General features: G+C 49.0%; 2 protein-coding genes across 3 annotated transcripts in view; one reads left to right on the top strand and one right to left on the bottom strand.

Annotated features, from left to right (window-relative positions):
• SHB (SH2 domain containing adaptor protein B) overlaps positions 1-18,295 on the bottom strand; it is a 139,782-nt gene extending 121,487 nt beyond the window's left edge. Inside the window, exon 1 of the mRNA XM_041761379.1 lies at positions 17,550-18,295. Coding sequence (XP_041617313.1) covers positions 17,550-18,266 — 717 coding nt within the window. The 5' untranslated portion in view covers positions 18,267-18,295. The remainder of the gene's footprint in view (positions 1-17,549) is intronic.
• LOC121494681 overlaps positions 14,834-18,488 on the top strand; it is a 78,064-nt gene continuing 74,409 nt past the window's right edge. For both annotated transcript variants that reach the window (XM_041761382.1, XM_041761381.1), the window contains exon 1: positions 14,834-17,527. In XM_041761382.1, the coding sequence (XP_041617316.1) occupies positions 16,253-17,173 (921 nt within the window). In that variant the 5' untranslated portion in view covers positions 14,834-16,252 and the 3' untranslated portion in view covers positions 17,174-17,527. The remainder of the gene's footprint in view (positions 17,528-18,488) is intronic.

The raw sequence follows: 18,488 nt of genomic DNA, 5'->3' as shown, positions 1-18,488 counted from the left end.
CAAAGGATAGAGAAGTTCCTCAGCTTTTTCAAAACCAGGCCCACTTCTATCCTAGTGTGTGGGCGACAGAGAATCAGAATCAAGGGTGCAGGCAAAAATGAGAATGGGGTGGGACAAGGGGAAGGAAGACCCCAGAAGCAGACCTGGGTTTGGTGTCTGCACTCTGACAATATTCAGGCCCAAGGCCTGTGTATGTGATCTGAGCCTTGACAATGTTCTCAGCCATCCTGTGGGTGACTAGGAAGTGATGACACCAATTCCCACCATCTTGTCACTTTGCAGTCACACTACAGATGGATTTCAGATGAATCCCGAGCCCCACAGAAGCTCAGCAAGCAGGAGTTGACTGACAGTCCAATTCCCCAAGCGCGTGCCCTGTGTGTGCAGCACGAGCCCCCTGAGGTGGACCCAGGGCACATTTATCCTGGGGCTTTATATTTACAAAGTGTTTCTTCTGGACTTGGAAAGCCTGCTTTGCCCACCAGAGAGGCCTCTCTGATTCAATACTGAATGTGGAAGGAGTCGGTCAGGGATCCTCAGGGGGCCCTTCGGCTGAGCCCAGCAAACATCTTCATCAAGGCTAATGTTTCTTCCCTCTGGGGACCTGAGGGCTCCTAAGCAATTACTGCTTCTCGCAGAGCTTCTCCCATGGAGGATGTCTGCCAAAGGTCAGCATCCCAGCAGTGTCCAGAGCCCCAGCATTTCCTTCTCCCTTTTGCATTCCCTTCTTAAGGCTCCAGCTACACCACTAGCAGCTTTACCATAGCTTCCTTCTACCTTCTTACCAACTGTCCCAACGTCCCAGAATGCCTCCAACCCTGGAGATGCTGTCATCCAATGGCAGAATTAAGCTTCAGTCTGAGGTTGGGGGGCCAGCTCTGTGGACCCCCAGAACAAACATTGCCATCTCCCTGACCTGCCCAGCTTCCCTCACAGCACAGACTGCCCATGTGGTGGCTCTGCCCTTGCCTGCTCTGCGTTTCTGCAGAAACAACGAGCTGAGGTGCTGTTGGACTCACAAAAGGCCTTCCTGCCCAACTCTCACACAAGGGCCGCCGTGGAGATGTACCTCCATTCGCAGCTCGGGCCCAGGGACGCTTGGCACAAGATATGTCTGACTGACAGAATGTGGACAAATGCTCTGGTGGACCAGGTAATTCATAAACTCCCACACAAGGCATCTCATCTGTTGACAAGGCGATCCGGGAAAACCTGTCCCCTTGGCAAGTACTCCATTTTCCTCCATTGACCAGTGTCATCACAAGCTGCCTGAGCAGTCAGTCACAGTATTTCACAGCTTAAGGATGCAGACTGGGGTTAGGCCTTTACTGTCACTACCTCAGGCATCCCAGTCTCCTAACTGGGGTCCCCACCTCCAAGCTCTGCTTAGGCCTCGCCCTCTGCACCCTCTAACCAATCCTCTTAAGCTACAGATAGACAGGTTTTCTTCAAGCACAGATCTGTCCCTGTTACTCCCCTGCTCTACCACTTCTCGTTACCCACAGAATAAAGGCCACATTATGGTGGCCAGTATGGTCCGGCCCTCAGGACCCCTGCCACTTGGCCTCGGCTCCCATTGCCATATCTTGGCCCTTGTACCTTCTCACAGCCTCTCCCTCAGTCACCTGAGACCCTTCACAGTGCCCCATCCTGAGACACTCTCCTCACATCCACTGATGTCTATGTAACTAAGTGCTCCCTTTCCACAAAGGCCCCGCTCCCTGCTGCCTCCTTCATGAAGCCTTCTCAGTGCTCCTTTGGCAGCATTATCCTGAGAACATATATAGAGTGTCTGGCCCAAACTGGACACTATCAACTCTACAGGTTTTATTTTTTTTATTATTTTATTTTTTATTTTTAAAGATTTTATTTATTAATGAGAGACAGAGAGAGAGAGAGAGAGAGGCAGAGACACAGACAGAGGGAGAAGCAGGCTCCATGCTGGGAGCCTGATGTGGAACTCGATCCTGGGTCCCCAGGATCAGGCTCTAGGCTGAAGGCGGCGCTAAACCACCGAGCCACCCAGGCCACTAACTTTACGGGTTTTAAATGGCTCTGGCATCCCAGTTTTGAGACCACCAGGTGATACAGAGGTGACCTATGTCACTGGCTGTGTAGTACAGAGGATATATAAGCTAGACTAACTATGTAGGGGCCCCACACCTGTAGCTAGTACTAGCTATATCACCTATGATCTATGACAAGGTACCAAAAACAAAACAACCACACACACACACACACAACAAAAAACGTTTGCTTCAATTTCCTCATTTGTAAAACTGGAACTCTTAATAGAACTTACCTCCTAGGGAGTGCTGTGGGGTTCAGTGAATTAATATACTTAAAGCACTAAGAACCAACCGCGTGATGCTCCAGGGATTTTTACTTTTACTCTCCCACTGCAGGGAATCATGGGTCAACACAAACTGACCATGAAGATAAGGGCAGGGCCCCTTTTTAGAAGATGCCCTCCAGGCTAGAAAGCGTAGCCCCACTGGCTTGAATGTGACTATAGAAAGCCCAGAGTTCTAGGCTGGGCTGAGAAACAAGACAGACTGTAGCCAAAAGAATATAAAAACATTCATAAAGCCCTTCCTACATGCCAGGCATTATGCTCAACCATTTAAACAAATGATTTTATTAAAGCCTCACAATGACCCTATATACTACCTCTGGACCTCATCCCCAGAATATTTTACATTTATAAAGGGGATTCCAACAGGACCACATCAAAGACCTGCCATGAGGATCATACATGGAAACTGTTATATAGCTGCAAGGCACAGAGTGAGCAGTCAGGATGCCATCTATTACTGCTAAATTCATATTATGACAGATGCAGCATTCCAGGCCTGGAAGTTAATTATTTGTCCCAAGTTACTAAGCTTCCAAGCACCAGGGCCGGGATATGAATCCAGACTTCTGACCCTAAAGCCGGTGCTCACTTCACGCAACCATGGTTGGACACCACAGTGCTGAAATCATTAGGGTTCTATAGTGTTGAAATCAACAGCTGTGGGTACCTGTGTTCGTGGCCTTGCTAGCCTATCCCCGACAAAGAGCAAAGATCCAGGGCATGCTACTCTCAGCTGGGTAGTTTCTGTTCCACTTCCTCCTTGTTCAGAACTGTGGTCTTGGATGGCAATATCCCACCTCCTTCCATGGAATCTACTTCTGACTGCTCCTCCACTCTGTTTTTCAGACCCCCACCCATCCACCTGGGAACCCAATCTTGTTTCCTGCTGGGTCATGTAACTCCTTAGTGCTAACTTCAGCCCACTTGCTTGGAACCTGGTCTAGACTGCCAACTTCTGTCCAGGAATCTCCCAGACTTGGGATCCATCAGTGCCCTCCACACTTGTGATACTGGAGGGTCCTTGCCCTTAGCGGTTGGTGTCCTGGCCAAGATTCTGGCTCTATGCGGAACAGTTAAAACCTGCAGCTTTCCCCTGCCTTTGAAGATTGGATCCCATATCAGAGTGTCTCACACATCTGAGGGGCATCATGTGGAATAACTAAGATTAGACTGGTTCTACTTGACCTCAAAGAGCCCAATTAAACCAGCAGTGTCTCCAGAGAGAAAGAAGTCAGCCAGCAGAGTCCTGTAACACCAAGTACTCAACTAAATTGGAGTGAACAGCAAAAAAAAAAAAAACCTCGCAAGCCCAGCTGTGCAAAAGAGTGGGTGGCTATGTGGCCCAGGAGGTAACAAATCCCCTCATCACTGGAAGTTTTCAGGTGTGGATACCAGAGGGTTGGATTTGGATTAAGTGACTCTAGGCTCCCCTGGATCTCTACACTAAGGTCCAGGACAGCAGCTTTCAACCTTGGCTATATATCAGAATATCTGGGGACCTTCCCAAAATACTGATGCCCAGGGAGCCATGGTATTAATTAATCTGGGGAACTGAAAATTTTCAAAACACCTCCCTAGGTGTTTCTAACACATTACGAGGGCTGGTCTAGGGTTCAATTATGTGGTGAGATACACAGTATAGTGAATTAGATAGACACCCTCAGCCTCTTAGAACCATAAAAATGTTCAGTGTTCAAAAATCTGCATTTTTCTTGATTTATTCCCTGTGAATACTCCTGGACTTAATTTGAACTGTTAACACCAATTCATTAATGTCACAAACCTCACAGCAGACACTGCAAGATGGATTATCCTGACACGGCCTGAGCGAAAAAAAAAGGAGAACATATAGCAAGGGCTCTAAAGGGTCTCTTGCTGATCGAAGACACAGGACACCTGAGCTGAGGGGGACAGGAAAGGCTGAGGGTGTGGGGCGAACTCTGAATTCACATCGCTTGAATTGGATTTTGGTGGGTGTGAAAAAGATGCAAGTGACCAAAATAATGCAACACCTTCAAATCTTAGCCTTTTGCCAAGTCTGAGCTCTTATCCACAGTGAGCTCCACTACTGCCTGTGCCCAACGTGGGGTTTAATGCCTCTCTATCATCACACCTACCTCTCTACCCTTATACTGAATTCTGTCTGGCATTGGAGAGAGCCCTGAGCCTTTCCAATATCCCTCCTGGGGTCTGAGGAAGAACACGAGTTTACTCATCTCTGGATGTGGGCGGGGCTTAGCTTTGCACTGGAACATGGTAGGTATCTAAAAAATGTTTGCTGCACGGATGACTTAATGTTGCATCCCTTTCTCCCCCAAGTCACAATGTGAAAACTGAGGTAGACACACCCAGATAAGGTCATACAGGCAGGGCAGACACAGAAAGTGGTCGCCCCAAATATATACAAACATCCAGCTCCCTGATCCTGGATGGGGATGCTGACTCCACCAGGAGCAGGCCAGGACTTTCCTGGCCTCATCCCACCCACAGTGTCATGCTTGGCATCCAAAGATGAAGTGCTAATACTCAGTTACTTCCCTCAGGTGTCAGGAGTTGAATGTGTAATAAGCGCATGGGTATCTGCTGAGGGAAGGTGTCATTTTTATAAAGACAAGGTGAAATCATCATTATCATAATAGCTGATAAGACCTAAATGCAGTCATGGCGAGACAGTCAAAATATTGAAGCCTAAACAGGCACCTGAAGAAACACAGATCATAGAGCCAGAAACAAGGAGAGGATGTCCAGACACAGACCGGTCATTCAGAAAAGCAAAATTATAACTCTACCTCATACCCTGAAATCAAACTCCAGACAGATTAAGATTTCAACATTTAAAAAAAAAAATCAAAGTATTAGAAGAAAATAGCATATAGATCGGAATAAGGCTTTTTTGGTTTTTTAAAAATATTTCATGTATTTATTCATGAGAGACACACAGGGGGGGGGGGGGGCAGAGACACAGGCAGAGGGAGAAGCAGGCTTCCTGCTTCCTGCTTTCCTCCCCATGGCCTTCGATGTGGGATTCGATCCCAGGTCTCCAGGATCAGGCCCTGGGCTGAAGGCAGCACTAAATCGCTGAGCCACCCGGGCTGCCCAGAAAAAGGCTTTTTTAAGCAGCATACTCAAGAAATCATGAAGAACATTAAGAATTATTTAACAACAAAAAACAATTCAGTGTTAAGCAACAACAATCACCAAACACAAAACTGAAATTAAAATTATACATCTGTAAGAAATATTCTGCAACCCACAACAGCAGGTAAAGGGGCTGCCATCCTTATTCTACAAAAAGCTCTTACAAATTAATAAAAAGATAAACCCTGCAGTTGAAAGGATAGACAGAAGATATAAGTATATAATTTTAAAAAAGAAACACAACTGGTCAAAGCATTTAAGCACCAGTAACCCAAGAAATTGCAAATGAAACTAAATTGGACTAGAGTAAAACAGGCGTAAATGTGTGAAGTCTTTCTAGGATACAATTTGAAAGCACGCATCAAAATTTTTCTCTTCTTATCCAACAATCCTCCTTCTGGGACTCAGTCCCAGGAAAGCCATCACAGACTTCCGCTAAGAATTCAGTTACGAAGATATTCATTAGAGCAATGTTAAATTAAGGAAGACTACGGAAAGCCTAAAGTACAAACAGAATACTATATGGACATTAAATTACTGTTGTTGAACGTTTAAGATAATGGAGACATCTCTCCATGTCTTTAAACAAAAAGATACGTACAATATTACTTAATTTTTGTGGTGGGAAAAATGTATACATATGCACTGAAAAAAGGCTAATGGAAAAACAGTGAAACATTAAGGATGGTTTTTTCGAATTATAGAATTAGAGTTGGTTTCTATTTTAGTTTTGCTTATCTGCATTTTCTACACCAAACTTGTCTTAGTTTTGTTAAAAGGGGGGCGGTAGTTCACAGATAACAAACATTGAAACATATCAAAAAATTCAAGCTTGTGGTTCTGAGGAACTACCTGAGAACACAGCCAACTCACAACTGCCCCCCACAGAAGGGCAGGTAGAGGCTGCACCATTCCACAAATGCCACGCAGGCTCCAAATCACATGTGTGGCTTTGGAATGCACCAGAAGGATTATGGGGACGTCTGGCTTGCTGGGAGTTCACATCCAAAAAACAGTGAAGCTTCACTGTAAAGAACTTTCTGGTCATTTTCATTTTCAGAATTTAGTCATGGCCTAAAGAAACCAGGAAAGTCCCATTCCTCCTACTTCTGTTTGCTTCCTCCCCGTAGCCCACATATTGCTGGGCCCACATAAGGGAGAACTTTCCCAACAATCACAAGTGCTCAGCAATGAAATGCTTTGCATAGTAAAGCAGGCAGGCTCCAGCCCTGTCCCGGGAGACTTAACCATGGCACTCATCTTTACCCTCCCATGGTGCCCAGCTCAGACACGCGACACAGCAGGTGGCCTCTTCTGAATTTGGAGAACTAGGGCTATTTGAGACCAGTAGTCCGCAAGGCCCTTCACACACAAACTGCCCCCCACATACACACCTTCTATCACCTGCAGTCCCACCCAGGGGAGCCTTGGGCTCTGGCCACACCTGCATGCACCCAGCAGTGTTCCCCTTCTGATCTCACCACCGTGGACAGGATGCCTTCTGTCTGGGATACCCCATTTGCACCTTCCTCTGAATCCACCTCCCATAGGGTCAGTTTCCCCAGCTGGGACGGAGGTCACCCATGCCTCCTTCAGGTTCTCAGGAACCTCATGGCCCTAGAGGACAGTGTGTGGCCTGCTCTTAGCCCCAGGACTACTGAGCTGCTGGGTCAACTCCACTGGCTGAACTATATGACCACTCCTCTAGTGTCCTCCTCTCTGTTCATGACAAGTTATCCTCTCTATGGCTCAGGCCAAAACCTTGGCTCTCCTCCCTCTCACATCTCACACTGCATCCACTTGTCAGAAAATCCTGCAGTCCCACCCAGGACACAGCCTAAATGCGGTGGCTTCTCCTCACCCACCACTAGAGTTCCTGTTCCGGCAACCACAGGTCCTTTAGAGGGCCTTCCCACTTACCCCTATCCCCCTAAGCTGTTCTCCACTAGGCAGCCAGAGTGATCCTCTCAAAACCAAAGTCAGAGCTGGTCATTCCTCTACTCAGAGCCCTCCACTGACTTCTCATCTCACTTCTCACCCAGACTTAAAGTGAGAAACCTTTCCAGTGCCCCCAAGGCCCACCACACTCAGCCTCCCCAGCCTGCTTCCCCCCACCTGCCCTGCCCAGTCATGTTTATTTCCCTGAAGCACCTGAGCCTGCTCCTGTCTTGGGCTTTTGCCCTGACTGCTTCTTTTGAGTGGAATGCCCTCCCCTTGGAGCTATGGGAATCCTCCCATCACATCTTCAGCAAAGCCCTCTGAGAACCCATCTAAAGCAGCACCACACCCCAAACTCTGGCCCACCCCAGCCTCTTTATCCTGCTTTACTGTTCTTCACACTCTCTACCTAACACACTACATTTGATTGATTCCTCTCATAAGGGGGCAAACTCAGGGAAGCACAAACTTATGACCCCAAGATCAAGAGTCACATGCTCTACCGACTGAGCCAGTTAGGTGCCCCAGGGGAGCACAAATTTTTATGTTTTGTTCACTGCTGTATCACCAGTACCTCAGGAGAACAATACTTAGCACCATAGCAATGCTTGATAATGTCTGTTGAATGAATGAATAAACGGGGAGAAAGGCCTTGGTATAAGCTCCCACAGCCCAGCTGAGGACTCAGGGTCCAGCAGTGGACCAGTGATATCCACTTCCACCAATTCCACCCACCTGTCAAGTCGCTTCTCCCCTCATTCACCTTGAGAAGCCTCTTTCTGACCATTACTCTTAAACCCTGCTTGGAAAACACAGGGCGTGAGTCACTGCCCACAGCCCTGACTAATTCTCTCTCCATGCCTTGGACCCACCTCCAAGATCCTTCCTCTATAGCATAATGGGAAATCCAGAGAGGGCTCCCCTTGGAGAAAATGGAAAGGAACTGAATGATTTAGAGGAAAATTCAATTCTTCCTGGCTCAGCAGTTGAGAAAGCAAAAAACTCTCAGGAAGCTAGCGCCTCTGAAAGTGAAACATTAATAGAAATATTACTGGAAAATACCAAACAGGAAAAGAAGGAAAATTCCATTGTGGAAGTGAGGTCCTCTGTCAATGCTCCTTAATGGTCTCAGTAAAGTATTTCAGAATCAAAACATGGAAAGAACCGGAAATCAATCAGGCTGTCACCCTTCCTGTGGACTGGAGCTTTGGCCAAGCCACCTCCACACCCGCAGCACAAAGGGCATTGGGCTCAGAACAGAAGGTCCACAGCCTGGCCACTGGCTCGGCTAGTACCTGCTGGGAAGCAGGGCAGGCTCCATTCCTCCTGAATGCCTGTTTCTCCATCTGTAAGATGGGGGTTTAGCACCTTCCTTAGGACTGACTCTAAGAAGCAAACTAACTACAGTATAAAAGTGCCCTTAAGTTAGGAAATACAGATGGGCATCTGGGTGGCTCAGTGGTTGAGCGCTTGCCTGCCTTTGGTGCAGGGCATGATCCCAGAGTCCTGGGATTGAATCCTGCATCTGGCTCCCTGCAGGGAGCCTGCTTCTCCCTTTGCCTTTGTCTCTGCTCTCTCTCTCTCTCTCTGTGTTTCTCGTGAATAAATAAATAAAATCTTAAAAAAAAAAAAATACGGAAATCTAGGAATTAGTTGCTCCTACAAGGCTAATGGAGGGCATTTCTTATAAAGAGCAAATCCAGCCACAAATAAGGCAGAGAAAATTCAGGCATGAGATTGTGCAGCCTGAGGGGGTGGATAGCACAGTAGCTAAAATCAAAGACTCTGGATCCAGGGATCCCTGGGTGGCGCAGCGGTTTGGCGCCTGCCTTTGGCCCAGGGCGCGATCCTGGAGACCCGGGATCGAATCCCACGTCGGGCTACCGGTGCATGGAGCCTGCTTCTCCCTCTGCCTGTGTCTCTGCCTCTCTCTCTCTCTGTGACTATCATAAATAAATAAAAATTTAAAAAAAAAAAAAAAAAAAAAAAAAGGACTCTGGATCCAGTTTCAAATCTCATCTCTGCCACTTGCTGGTGGTATGACCTTAAGACAAGTTACTTAACAGCTCTGTGCCTCAGTTTTCTCATATGTAAAATGGGAATGATAGTAGCACCTACCTCAAAGGATTTGGTTGTGGACTAAGAGTTAATGCATAAATAAAGTACAATGAATTGTACCTGACTGAGCATGTATAATGGAAGAATTGCCTAATACTACTGTGGAAAGCTCCCTCAACTGAAGTGACCACTCTTTCTTTACTCAAATGCCTCCTCCTCCAAGAAGACTTCTCTGCTTCTTTCAGTTAAAAAATACAAAACCGAAACCAAAACAACCTCCTCCTCACCCTACTGTTCCTTTGGCTCCATGGAATCAAGGTTCTGCCCAGAACAGCATCTGTGCCAGGATGGCTCTCCGCTCACATACACCACTTTATTGATAAAATCTGCCATACAGATCTGTGTTCCCACCTAGTTCCCGTGTCCTCAGCAAGAAGCTCCCTTTCGGCAGGCGCTACATACCCCCTGGCTCATCCCTGTACCCACACGCTCAGAAGTTATGAAGTCAGGGCAGCAGAGACCACGGCACCCTCTGTCTCCATCCTATAGGAAACCCACCACCACCATCAGAATGCCAACAGGTGATGCCATCAGCCAGCCAGCATCCCAGCTCTCTGCTTCAAAGTGATAAATCCCAATTTATTTTCTAAGGCCAAGCCTGATCTCCTCCTCCTTCCACAGGCCACTACCTCTTGGCTTTCCCAGGATGAGATGTAAAAGTCAGCTCCAAGATAAACCACCCAGGGGAGCACTTGACACAGTCAAGTTGAGCTTTGCTAAATGACCAGAGGAAGCCACACCTGTTTCAGATTTGCCCCTTAACGCCTATTTTATGGGTCAGAAATGCTTTGGGGGTGGGGAGAGGATGAGGTCAAGTCTTGGAGGTTAAGACAGGGGAAATCAGTTCTGCTCTGAGATTGTCAGATTAGAGGATGGTCACCTGATCTCCTTTAAGGAAACTTAGGTTCCTTGTTGATAAGCCCAAAGTGCCATTAGTTTTTTTTCCTCCCCTTAAAACATCATGCACAGCCTCACCAATCCTTGGAGAGAGGGAATGCTTGGTGTTAGAATGAAAAGACGTGACAGTTACAAGACACACATTTTCTGCAGCTGTCCCTTGAGAAGCACCAACTCTGTATGCAGAATTTCTCTATAAAATAATTCAAGGGCTATATTAACATCTCATTTATGGAACTCAGAGGCAGATGGGGGAGGGAGAGAGAAAAGCCAGCTCTGGGGCCTCTTCTGGGGACCACCAAAGCCCAGACTAAAAGAGGTGGGAATTAGGGCAGAGGGGTGCAAGAAGAGAAACATTAAGTGAAAGGAGGAGACACTTAAATCACATTACGGTAAATAATCAGAGCCTTACCATCTCCATTTAAATTAAGGAAAATAGAACTGATTATTAAAAACAAAAACAAAAACAAAAAAAAACATAGAAACTTGGAATTCAGATTGTACAGATGTGACCCTGGTTCTATCATGGTATCTGTGGGACATTAAGCAAATTATTATCTTCCGAAGCCTCAAACCTATAAAGTAAGGGCAACACTACCTGTGCTGGATGGATCACATTAATGGCCTTGATAATGGCCTGTCTGTATCCCTGCCCTTTGCCCTGTAACTTTGCAGCTCCTCCTCTCTCCCTGAATCCTGGCTGGCCTTGTGACTTGCTTTGATCAACACAACGTAGAGGGACAGTGTCCATTTCCAACCTCAAGAAACCTTACTGGCTTTTCTAGAAGCCTGCCACGCTCATATGAACAAGGCTACCCTGATGGAGGATGAGATACCATATGGAACAAAGCCCAATTTTCTTAGTCCAGACCGTCCTAAACAGCTACCCCTAAACATGTGAAAGAGCCCAGCAAGGATCAGCAGGGCTGCACATCTACCCTGAATACAGATGCATGTGTGAGCCCAGCGGAGACCAGAAAAACTATTCAGTTGATGTGTGGGCTTGTGAACAAATAATAAAGGCTTATCATTTAAAGCAGGAATTGGAAACTACAGACCACAGGTCGGCTGCCTGTTTTTGTAAATTAAGTTTTATTGAATAGCTATGCCCTTTAATTTATATATTGTCTATGGCTGCTTTCTAGCTATAAGGGCAAAGTCGAACAGTTGTGATGGAGACTGTCTGGCTTTCGAGCCTAAAATTATTCACCATCTGACCCTTTAAGAAAAGTTTGCTAACCTCTAGTTTAAAATCACTGAGTTTGGGGTGATTTGTTATGCAGCAATAGCTAACTGATGTAGTATCTAAACCTCTTCTAGGAAAAAAAAAAAAACCTCTTCTAGGGTAATTATGAGGATTAAATGACCAATTAAGTGGTTAGCATGAAGCCTAGAGAATATTTCTCTTCTGGGAAATCAATGGAGAAAACTGGGTTTGATAGGCAGCATTTCTCTCACACAACTTTCAAGTGATAGGACTTTAAAGGATAAAGTATCCCAAGCCAAATTACAGATACCAACTTTGGCTCTTACCCTTTCCATACATTACTTTCTATGAACTGGAAAATATGTCCATTAACCAAATAGAAATTGGTAACTCCTGTTTGACTCTGGCTTCGATCAAACCACACATCAATGACTGCATATGAAAAGGCCCAAAAGACCATTTTCAACTCCCCAACAAAGCACATGAGACACTCTCTTCCCTTTCTGGGTCCAACCTCCCTCATCAGCACCCACCACGCCTACCCCACTGAGCCTCCAACCATTCTTTCCCAAACATCGAAGCTCTGTCCCAAGCTGTCCTATCCCTTAATGTATGGACAGCCCTTCTCCCTAGTTCCCTTGCGTAGGAAATTCCCACTCATCATTTTTTTTTAAAGATTTTATTTATTTATTCATGAGAGATACAGAGAGAGAGGAAGAGACCTAGGCAGAGAAGCAGGCTCCCTGCGGGGAGCCCGACGTGGAACTTGATCCCAGGACTCTGGGATCATGCCCTGAGCCAAAGGCAAATGCTCAACCCCTGAGCCACCCAAGCGTCCCATCCCACTCATCCTTTGAGAGCTCAAATGTTACCTCCTCCTGAAAGTTCTCTTTGACTTCCTAGAGTCGAGGCCCTACCAGCCCCTTGCACATGCTTTTCTGTTTGGGCATTCCTCAGGTCTCCTTAGCTGTTATGTCTCCCAGATTAGACCCTGAGAAGCTGGTGTTCAATGCAAACTGAGAAGCTTCCTTTTTGGAAAGCTGGCCACCCTTATTCTCTGAATATCCCCTGTCTAGCAGACGAGCAGAAACTGTTTGCTGAATGTTTAAAAAAAAAAAAAAAGAAAGTTAGACATGCTATTATTCTTTAGGAAACATGTTATTTAACTCAACCCTGTGGATGCTGACAAAATATAAAGTGTTGGTACACATTAGCATGTATTTAAAACCCGGGAAACTGATGTCATCATGCATCTTGACCTTCTCAGTTGTGGTGGAAACATTTACTTAATTATGATAAAAGAAACAAGACTTCAGCAGAAAACGTAACGGGAGGAGACCTGTTCAGCTGCACAAAGGGAGACCTACCAAGTTACTGGCTTCTTTTGTCATCATCACTTCTTTATAAAGACAGCCTGAAGGAATGATATTTCTTTTCTTTTTTTTTTTTTTTTTAAGATTTATCCATTTATGTATGATAGTCACACAGAGAGAGAGAGAGGCAGAGACACAGGCAGAGGGAGAAGCAGGCTCCATGCACCGGGAGCCCGACGTGGGATTCGATCCCGGGTCTCCAGGATAGCACCCTGGGCCAAAGGCAAGCGCCAAACCGCTGCGCCACCCAGGGATCCCCAGGAATGATATTTCTACTAAAGTTTCGTTTTCTCGGGGGATCCCTGGGTGGCGCAGCGGTTTGGCGCTTGCCTTTGGCCCAGGGTGCTATCCTGGAGACCCGGGATCGAATCCCACGTCGGGCTCCCGGTGCATGGAGCCTGCTTCTCCCTCTGCCTGTGTCTCTGCCTCTCTCTCTCTCTGTGTGACTATCATACATAAATAAATAAAAAAAAAAATTTTTTTTAAAGTTTCGTTTTCTCTTCCCGGGAGCTCAGGTCCTCACTGTCTCTCCCCTAGATTCTGTCTCTTAACTCTGACCCCATCTCCCCCCACCCATTGTGGCAGCTCAGTCATGGCTCGGAATCTGTCCCTTTCTTGGCTCACCAGTTTCAAGGACTCCCTGTGGTGTCCAAACTTAGCCCCCCACTGATTTGATGTCATCTCTCATTCCTCAAGAGGCCCAATGCAAAAAGCTCTGGTTTTCAAGAACACACTCCATACCGAAGTTCTGTGTGTACATATACACATACATACGTGTGAAATTACATACACACATGTACACAGAGCACTGGTTCAGAAGTGCTGCTGCAGGCTATAGTCAGCACTTCCCCTGTGCTGAAACTCCATTTCCATCTCTAGATCCAGCTCAAAGCTGCCTCCTCAGTAAAGACCTCTCCCAGACAAAACCCCCAGGGAAACCAATGTTGAAGACAGCGTGTGACAATCTCCTCCAGAGACTTAGGCCAGAGATTACTGACAAGTCTTCTGCAGCCTTCATTCCTTCCTTTCTTTCACATGATTCTAAAAGGAATAATGTCCACGACTGGATGCTTGGGTGAGTGTGGGTGTGTGTGTCACACAACTCACAGGAAGAATAATATGATGCCTAAGTGTGTGACATAGGGAGGCATGAGGCAGGGCCCCCAAAGATAAACCATAGTGGGAGGTGGCACTGGATGCACTGAAACGACGATCTGTGGGCCAACAGCTCTCCTTCACACCACAGTAGGTCCCAACTCTAGCCTGACATTAAAAACACAGGGCTGGGCACACACAGAGCGGGAGTGTGGGGAGGCATTCAAAAGCCTTATAGGTTCTTGTCTTATCCCCAACAGCTGACAAAAGGAAGCTGGGCCTGAGATTAAGTGGGGCACTAGAAGTGGGTTTTCCTGGATCCATGGGGAGGGGTAGAAGAAAGGCTCCAAAGTGTTCAGGGCTGGAACTACGATATGCCTGGACTTCCAAAAGCTGTCCTGATGAAAATAATGAGAAAACCAGCCTGGGTTCAGATTGCCTGACCAGGAATGGGGGTGGGTGTTGTCCCCAGATGAGGAGATAGCCCCACACAGAGGACAGAGATGAGGGGATCTAGAGTCTCTGCATCCCAAAGCAATTTTAACCAGAAGACCCAGGGGGAAGGTTAAGGAGAAGTCACTATTACATCAGTGGTCCTCAAAGTGTGATACTGGGATCAGCAGCAAAAGATCACCTGGGAACTTGTTAGAAATCCACATTCTCAGGACGCACAGCACTCTGGATGAATCTGTTTTAAAGAACCCTCTAAATTCTGGTTTGAGAACCACTGCACAGTGTGACCCTCTGTGACTGCCTCCCTTCTTTTTTTTTTATTTTTTGCCTCCCTTCTTCCTTGTTAGAATATCTGGTAGCTGAAACTCCTATCTCTGGATCGGAACAATTTCTCAAAAGATCAAAGGGCTCAAAGTCACAACCCAGTAGGTGAAATGCAGCCAGGAGTGATCAAAAACACTCTATCTGCTCACATCACTTAGCAGCTAAATCCCTTCACTGGCCTTCACTGTGCTTAGCATATATGGTCCTCCCTAACTTGGGCCCTGCTGTCCTTCTGGGGTCCTGTGCAACACTAACCTCTCAATGACAGCCACAGGCACTTTGCCTGCATCCCCTAAAGTGCCAGCCTTTCTTTCTGTTGGTCCATCATAGTTACTGACCCTCCTCTCCCACAATCATGGTTGTCCATGACCACCCCCACTTCAGCCCTCCTGTAACAGCACCCCCATCACAGCACTCCTCATCCACACTGCAGCCTGGACCATAAATTTCACAGGGGACTGCTCTAGCACCTAGCAGAGGAGGGCACAGAAAAGACCCATAAAAAATACTTGATGGTAAGGGGTGCCTGGCTGGCTAAGTCAGTGGAGCATGCAACTCTTGATCTTGGGGTTGTAGATGTGAGCCCGACACTGGGTGTAGAGATTACTTAAAAATAAAATCTTAAAAAAAAAAAAAAAAAAAAAACCATGATAGTGAACAGAGCCAACTCTTAAACACACTTGACATTCCAACTATAAGACCTTATTATCCCTCAGTATTTGAAATAGTCTTAATTGAAAAAAAAAAAAGTCTTAACTGTAATTAGGGGGGAAAAAAGTCTACTAAAATTTTGAAAGCCATAATAGAAGGGGGCGCCTGAGTGGAGGAGCGTCTGCCTTCGGCTCAGGTCATGGTCTCAAGGTCCAGGGATGGAACCCCATGTCGGGCTCCCTGCTCAGGGAGTCTGCTTTCTCTCTGCCTCTGCCCCTCCCCACTCATTCTAATAAATGAATGAAATCGTTTAAAAAAAAAAAAAGGTAAGAAAAGAAAGCCATAAAAGGTTTTACAAGCAGTGGGAGAGAAAGATTTGCCCACTGGGGTGCCCACTGGGGAGGTGGTTGTGGACTAACAGGGGGAGCACAGGAGTCTAGCACCGGGAATCTGGGAATCTCTCCATCTTCAAAGGCGGGGCCTTACTCAAACCAAGCATACCCAGGAACTTCAGATTCTCCTAAGCCAGCACCTCGCCAAACCTGAGCTATATCTAAGGCAGCAGGGAGCCTCTTTGGTGTTTCCCTCACAGATCAGCCACAAGCCCTTGATCCTGGGGGCTCCCAGAGAAACCTCTCCCCCTTCAAGGCAGCACCTGGGTGGCCACCTGGCTCCTAGCTTCTTGTAGGAAGCCCAGAGTCTATGCTTCCAAGTCATGCTCCTAAACCGGCCCCATCACTGCCCACCCTGCAGAGGGGAGGGAATACTCTTGGGACCTGGGACCTCAGAGAGAAGCAGCCAGGCAGAAAAATTAAAAGGAGGGGCATCCCCTTACTTCTGCCTGGAAAACAAAAACACCCCTTTCCAAGCACCAGCTGGCAGGTAGGAGCCTGTCTCCCTCCTGTCTGGACATCCAGTCCTAAAAGGAGCTCAGACTCGCTATCAGTCTTCCCCAGCCCACACCCGGGCAAAAGTTTACCTTTGGGAAAAGGTGGGGGTGACGGAGAGAACAAGAGGGACATCGGCCTGACAGACATCGCTGGGAGCTGGGCCTCAGATGTAATCAAAACACTGCCTTCCACCATAAGTAGACAGAACGAGTATTATTTTATGCGGGAAGAGAAGGTGTCACAGGAGTGTGAAGGGGGAAGTGAGGGGCCCAGTCTGGCCGTAATTGGTATGCTTCAAAGACGGGGATCAAAATGGCCTAATGTTAGGGAGGGGGGTTGTCACAGAGTCGCCCCCCCCCCTCATTCCTGGGACAGTATGGGGTGGGGGTGGGATCAGGAAGAAAGAGGTGAGGAGTCTCCTTCCAGCCAGACGGACTGGCCGACCCCCTTCTGTGCACGGCGGGGAGGAACTGACTGGTCGAAGTGGAAAGCTCCTGGAGGCAGCGTATTTCAACCGGAAAAGCACGCGTGGGGGTTCCCGGTGCAGCTCCAGTACAAAAGGCCGCTCCGATTAGGAAACCTGGAGCGAGGGGTGGGTCAGGGCAGGGCAGGGCTCCTAGAGGGATTTACATATATACGTTTAAAGACAGCCGGTCCGGATCTGCCACCAAGAATGCTGTGTAATATCGGGCGAGTCCCTTCCCAGCACTGGACCTCAGTTTCCCATCCATAGAATGGGAGGCGGGAGTAGCGAAGGAAAAAACGCTCCTCAGGATCCGTGCCAGCTCTGACTTTCAGACTTTAGGTCCTGGGGGACGGAAGGGCCGCCTGGGTGTTTCTTGGACAAGGATGGCGGGGCACCCTCGTCAGGTTACTTCCGAAGAAGGCACCTGGCTGAGGGGCCATTCTAGGGGCAGCAGATAGAGAAACGGTGCCAGAGGCCGAGGATCCGGGGGAAAGAGCGCGCGAGAGGACAGAACTGGGCAAGGCGTGGGAGCCCTTACCCCAGGGTCCCGGCCCGAAGCTGACGAAGGAACCAGAGCGTTGCCTCAGTTTCCCCGTGTGCACAGTGGCTCCGGAACCTGGGGTGAGAACAAGGGGCGCCTTACCTTGTCCTTCTTGCCGGCCCCGCTCTCCTCCGCGGCCGAGGCGGCACACTTGTTGAGCAGTTTCTTGCCCCCGCAGGCCGTCGGGCTCCAGGTGCGGCCGCCCGAGCAGGCCCCCCCCGGGAGGTCTCCGGCACCGCCCGCGGCGCTCTCCACCTTGATGAGGCGGTGCTTCGGGGAGATGTAGCGCACCTCGGCCGGGGTGGCGGGCCGCCGCTCGCTGCTGCTGCGGTACAGGTGCGGGGAGCCGGAGGACGAGGACGAGGACGCGGCGGCGCCCGCGCCCGAGGAGGCGCAGCAGCAGCCGGCGGCGCCCGACGCGGACGAGGCGGAGAAGGCGCGCTGGCCCCCGCCCGGCTCCCCGCCGCCGCCGCCGCAGTAGTCCAGGCGGCACATGGCGCGCAGTTTGCGCAGCGACGAGCCGGGCCCGTTGTAGGGGTCCTCAAAGTCGCGCTCCTTCTGTGCGCGGTAGGCGCGGATGAGGTCGCTCGTGCTGCCGCTGTCGTCGGGCAGCGATCCCGAAGAGGTCGAGAAGCAGGAGGCGGCAGTCGGGCCGCAGGACGCGGAGGCGCCCGCCGGGGCCTGCGGCACCGCCTGGGGGGCCTGCGAGGGCCGCTCGCCCCGGCGCCGCTGCTCGCGGTAGTCCGGCCGCGGCGGCTGCGGGGGGCTCTTGGTCTTGCTGTTGCCCAAGCTGAAGTACTTGTTCAGCCACTTGGCCATGGCGAGAGGCCGCCTAGGGCCGCGGCGCGGGAGCCCGGTCCGCCGCCGCGGCCATTCGGGGAGCAGCGCTGCGGCCCAGGTCCCTCGGCGCCCCGGCCCCGGCGGGGGGCGTCCGGGGCGCCCGCTCCCGACGCCAAGTTCAAGTTCTCTCCGCCGCCTCCTGCCGGCCGATCCCGGCCTCCAGCAGCTGCAGCACCGCCCTCCGCCTCTGCCTCGCGCCGC

This window comes from Vulpes lagopus, chromosome 7, assembly GCF_018345385.1.
Source record: "Vulpes lagopus strain Blue_001 chromosome 7, ASM1834538v1, whole genome shotgun sequence".
NCBI classification, from domain to species: domain Eukaryota; kingdom Metazoa; phylum Chordata; class Mammalia; order Carnivora; family Canidae; genus Vulpes; species Vulpes lagopus.
Note: the sequence above shows the minus strand (reverse complement) of the source record. Positions and strands in the feature narration are given on the sequence as shown.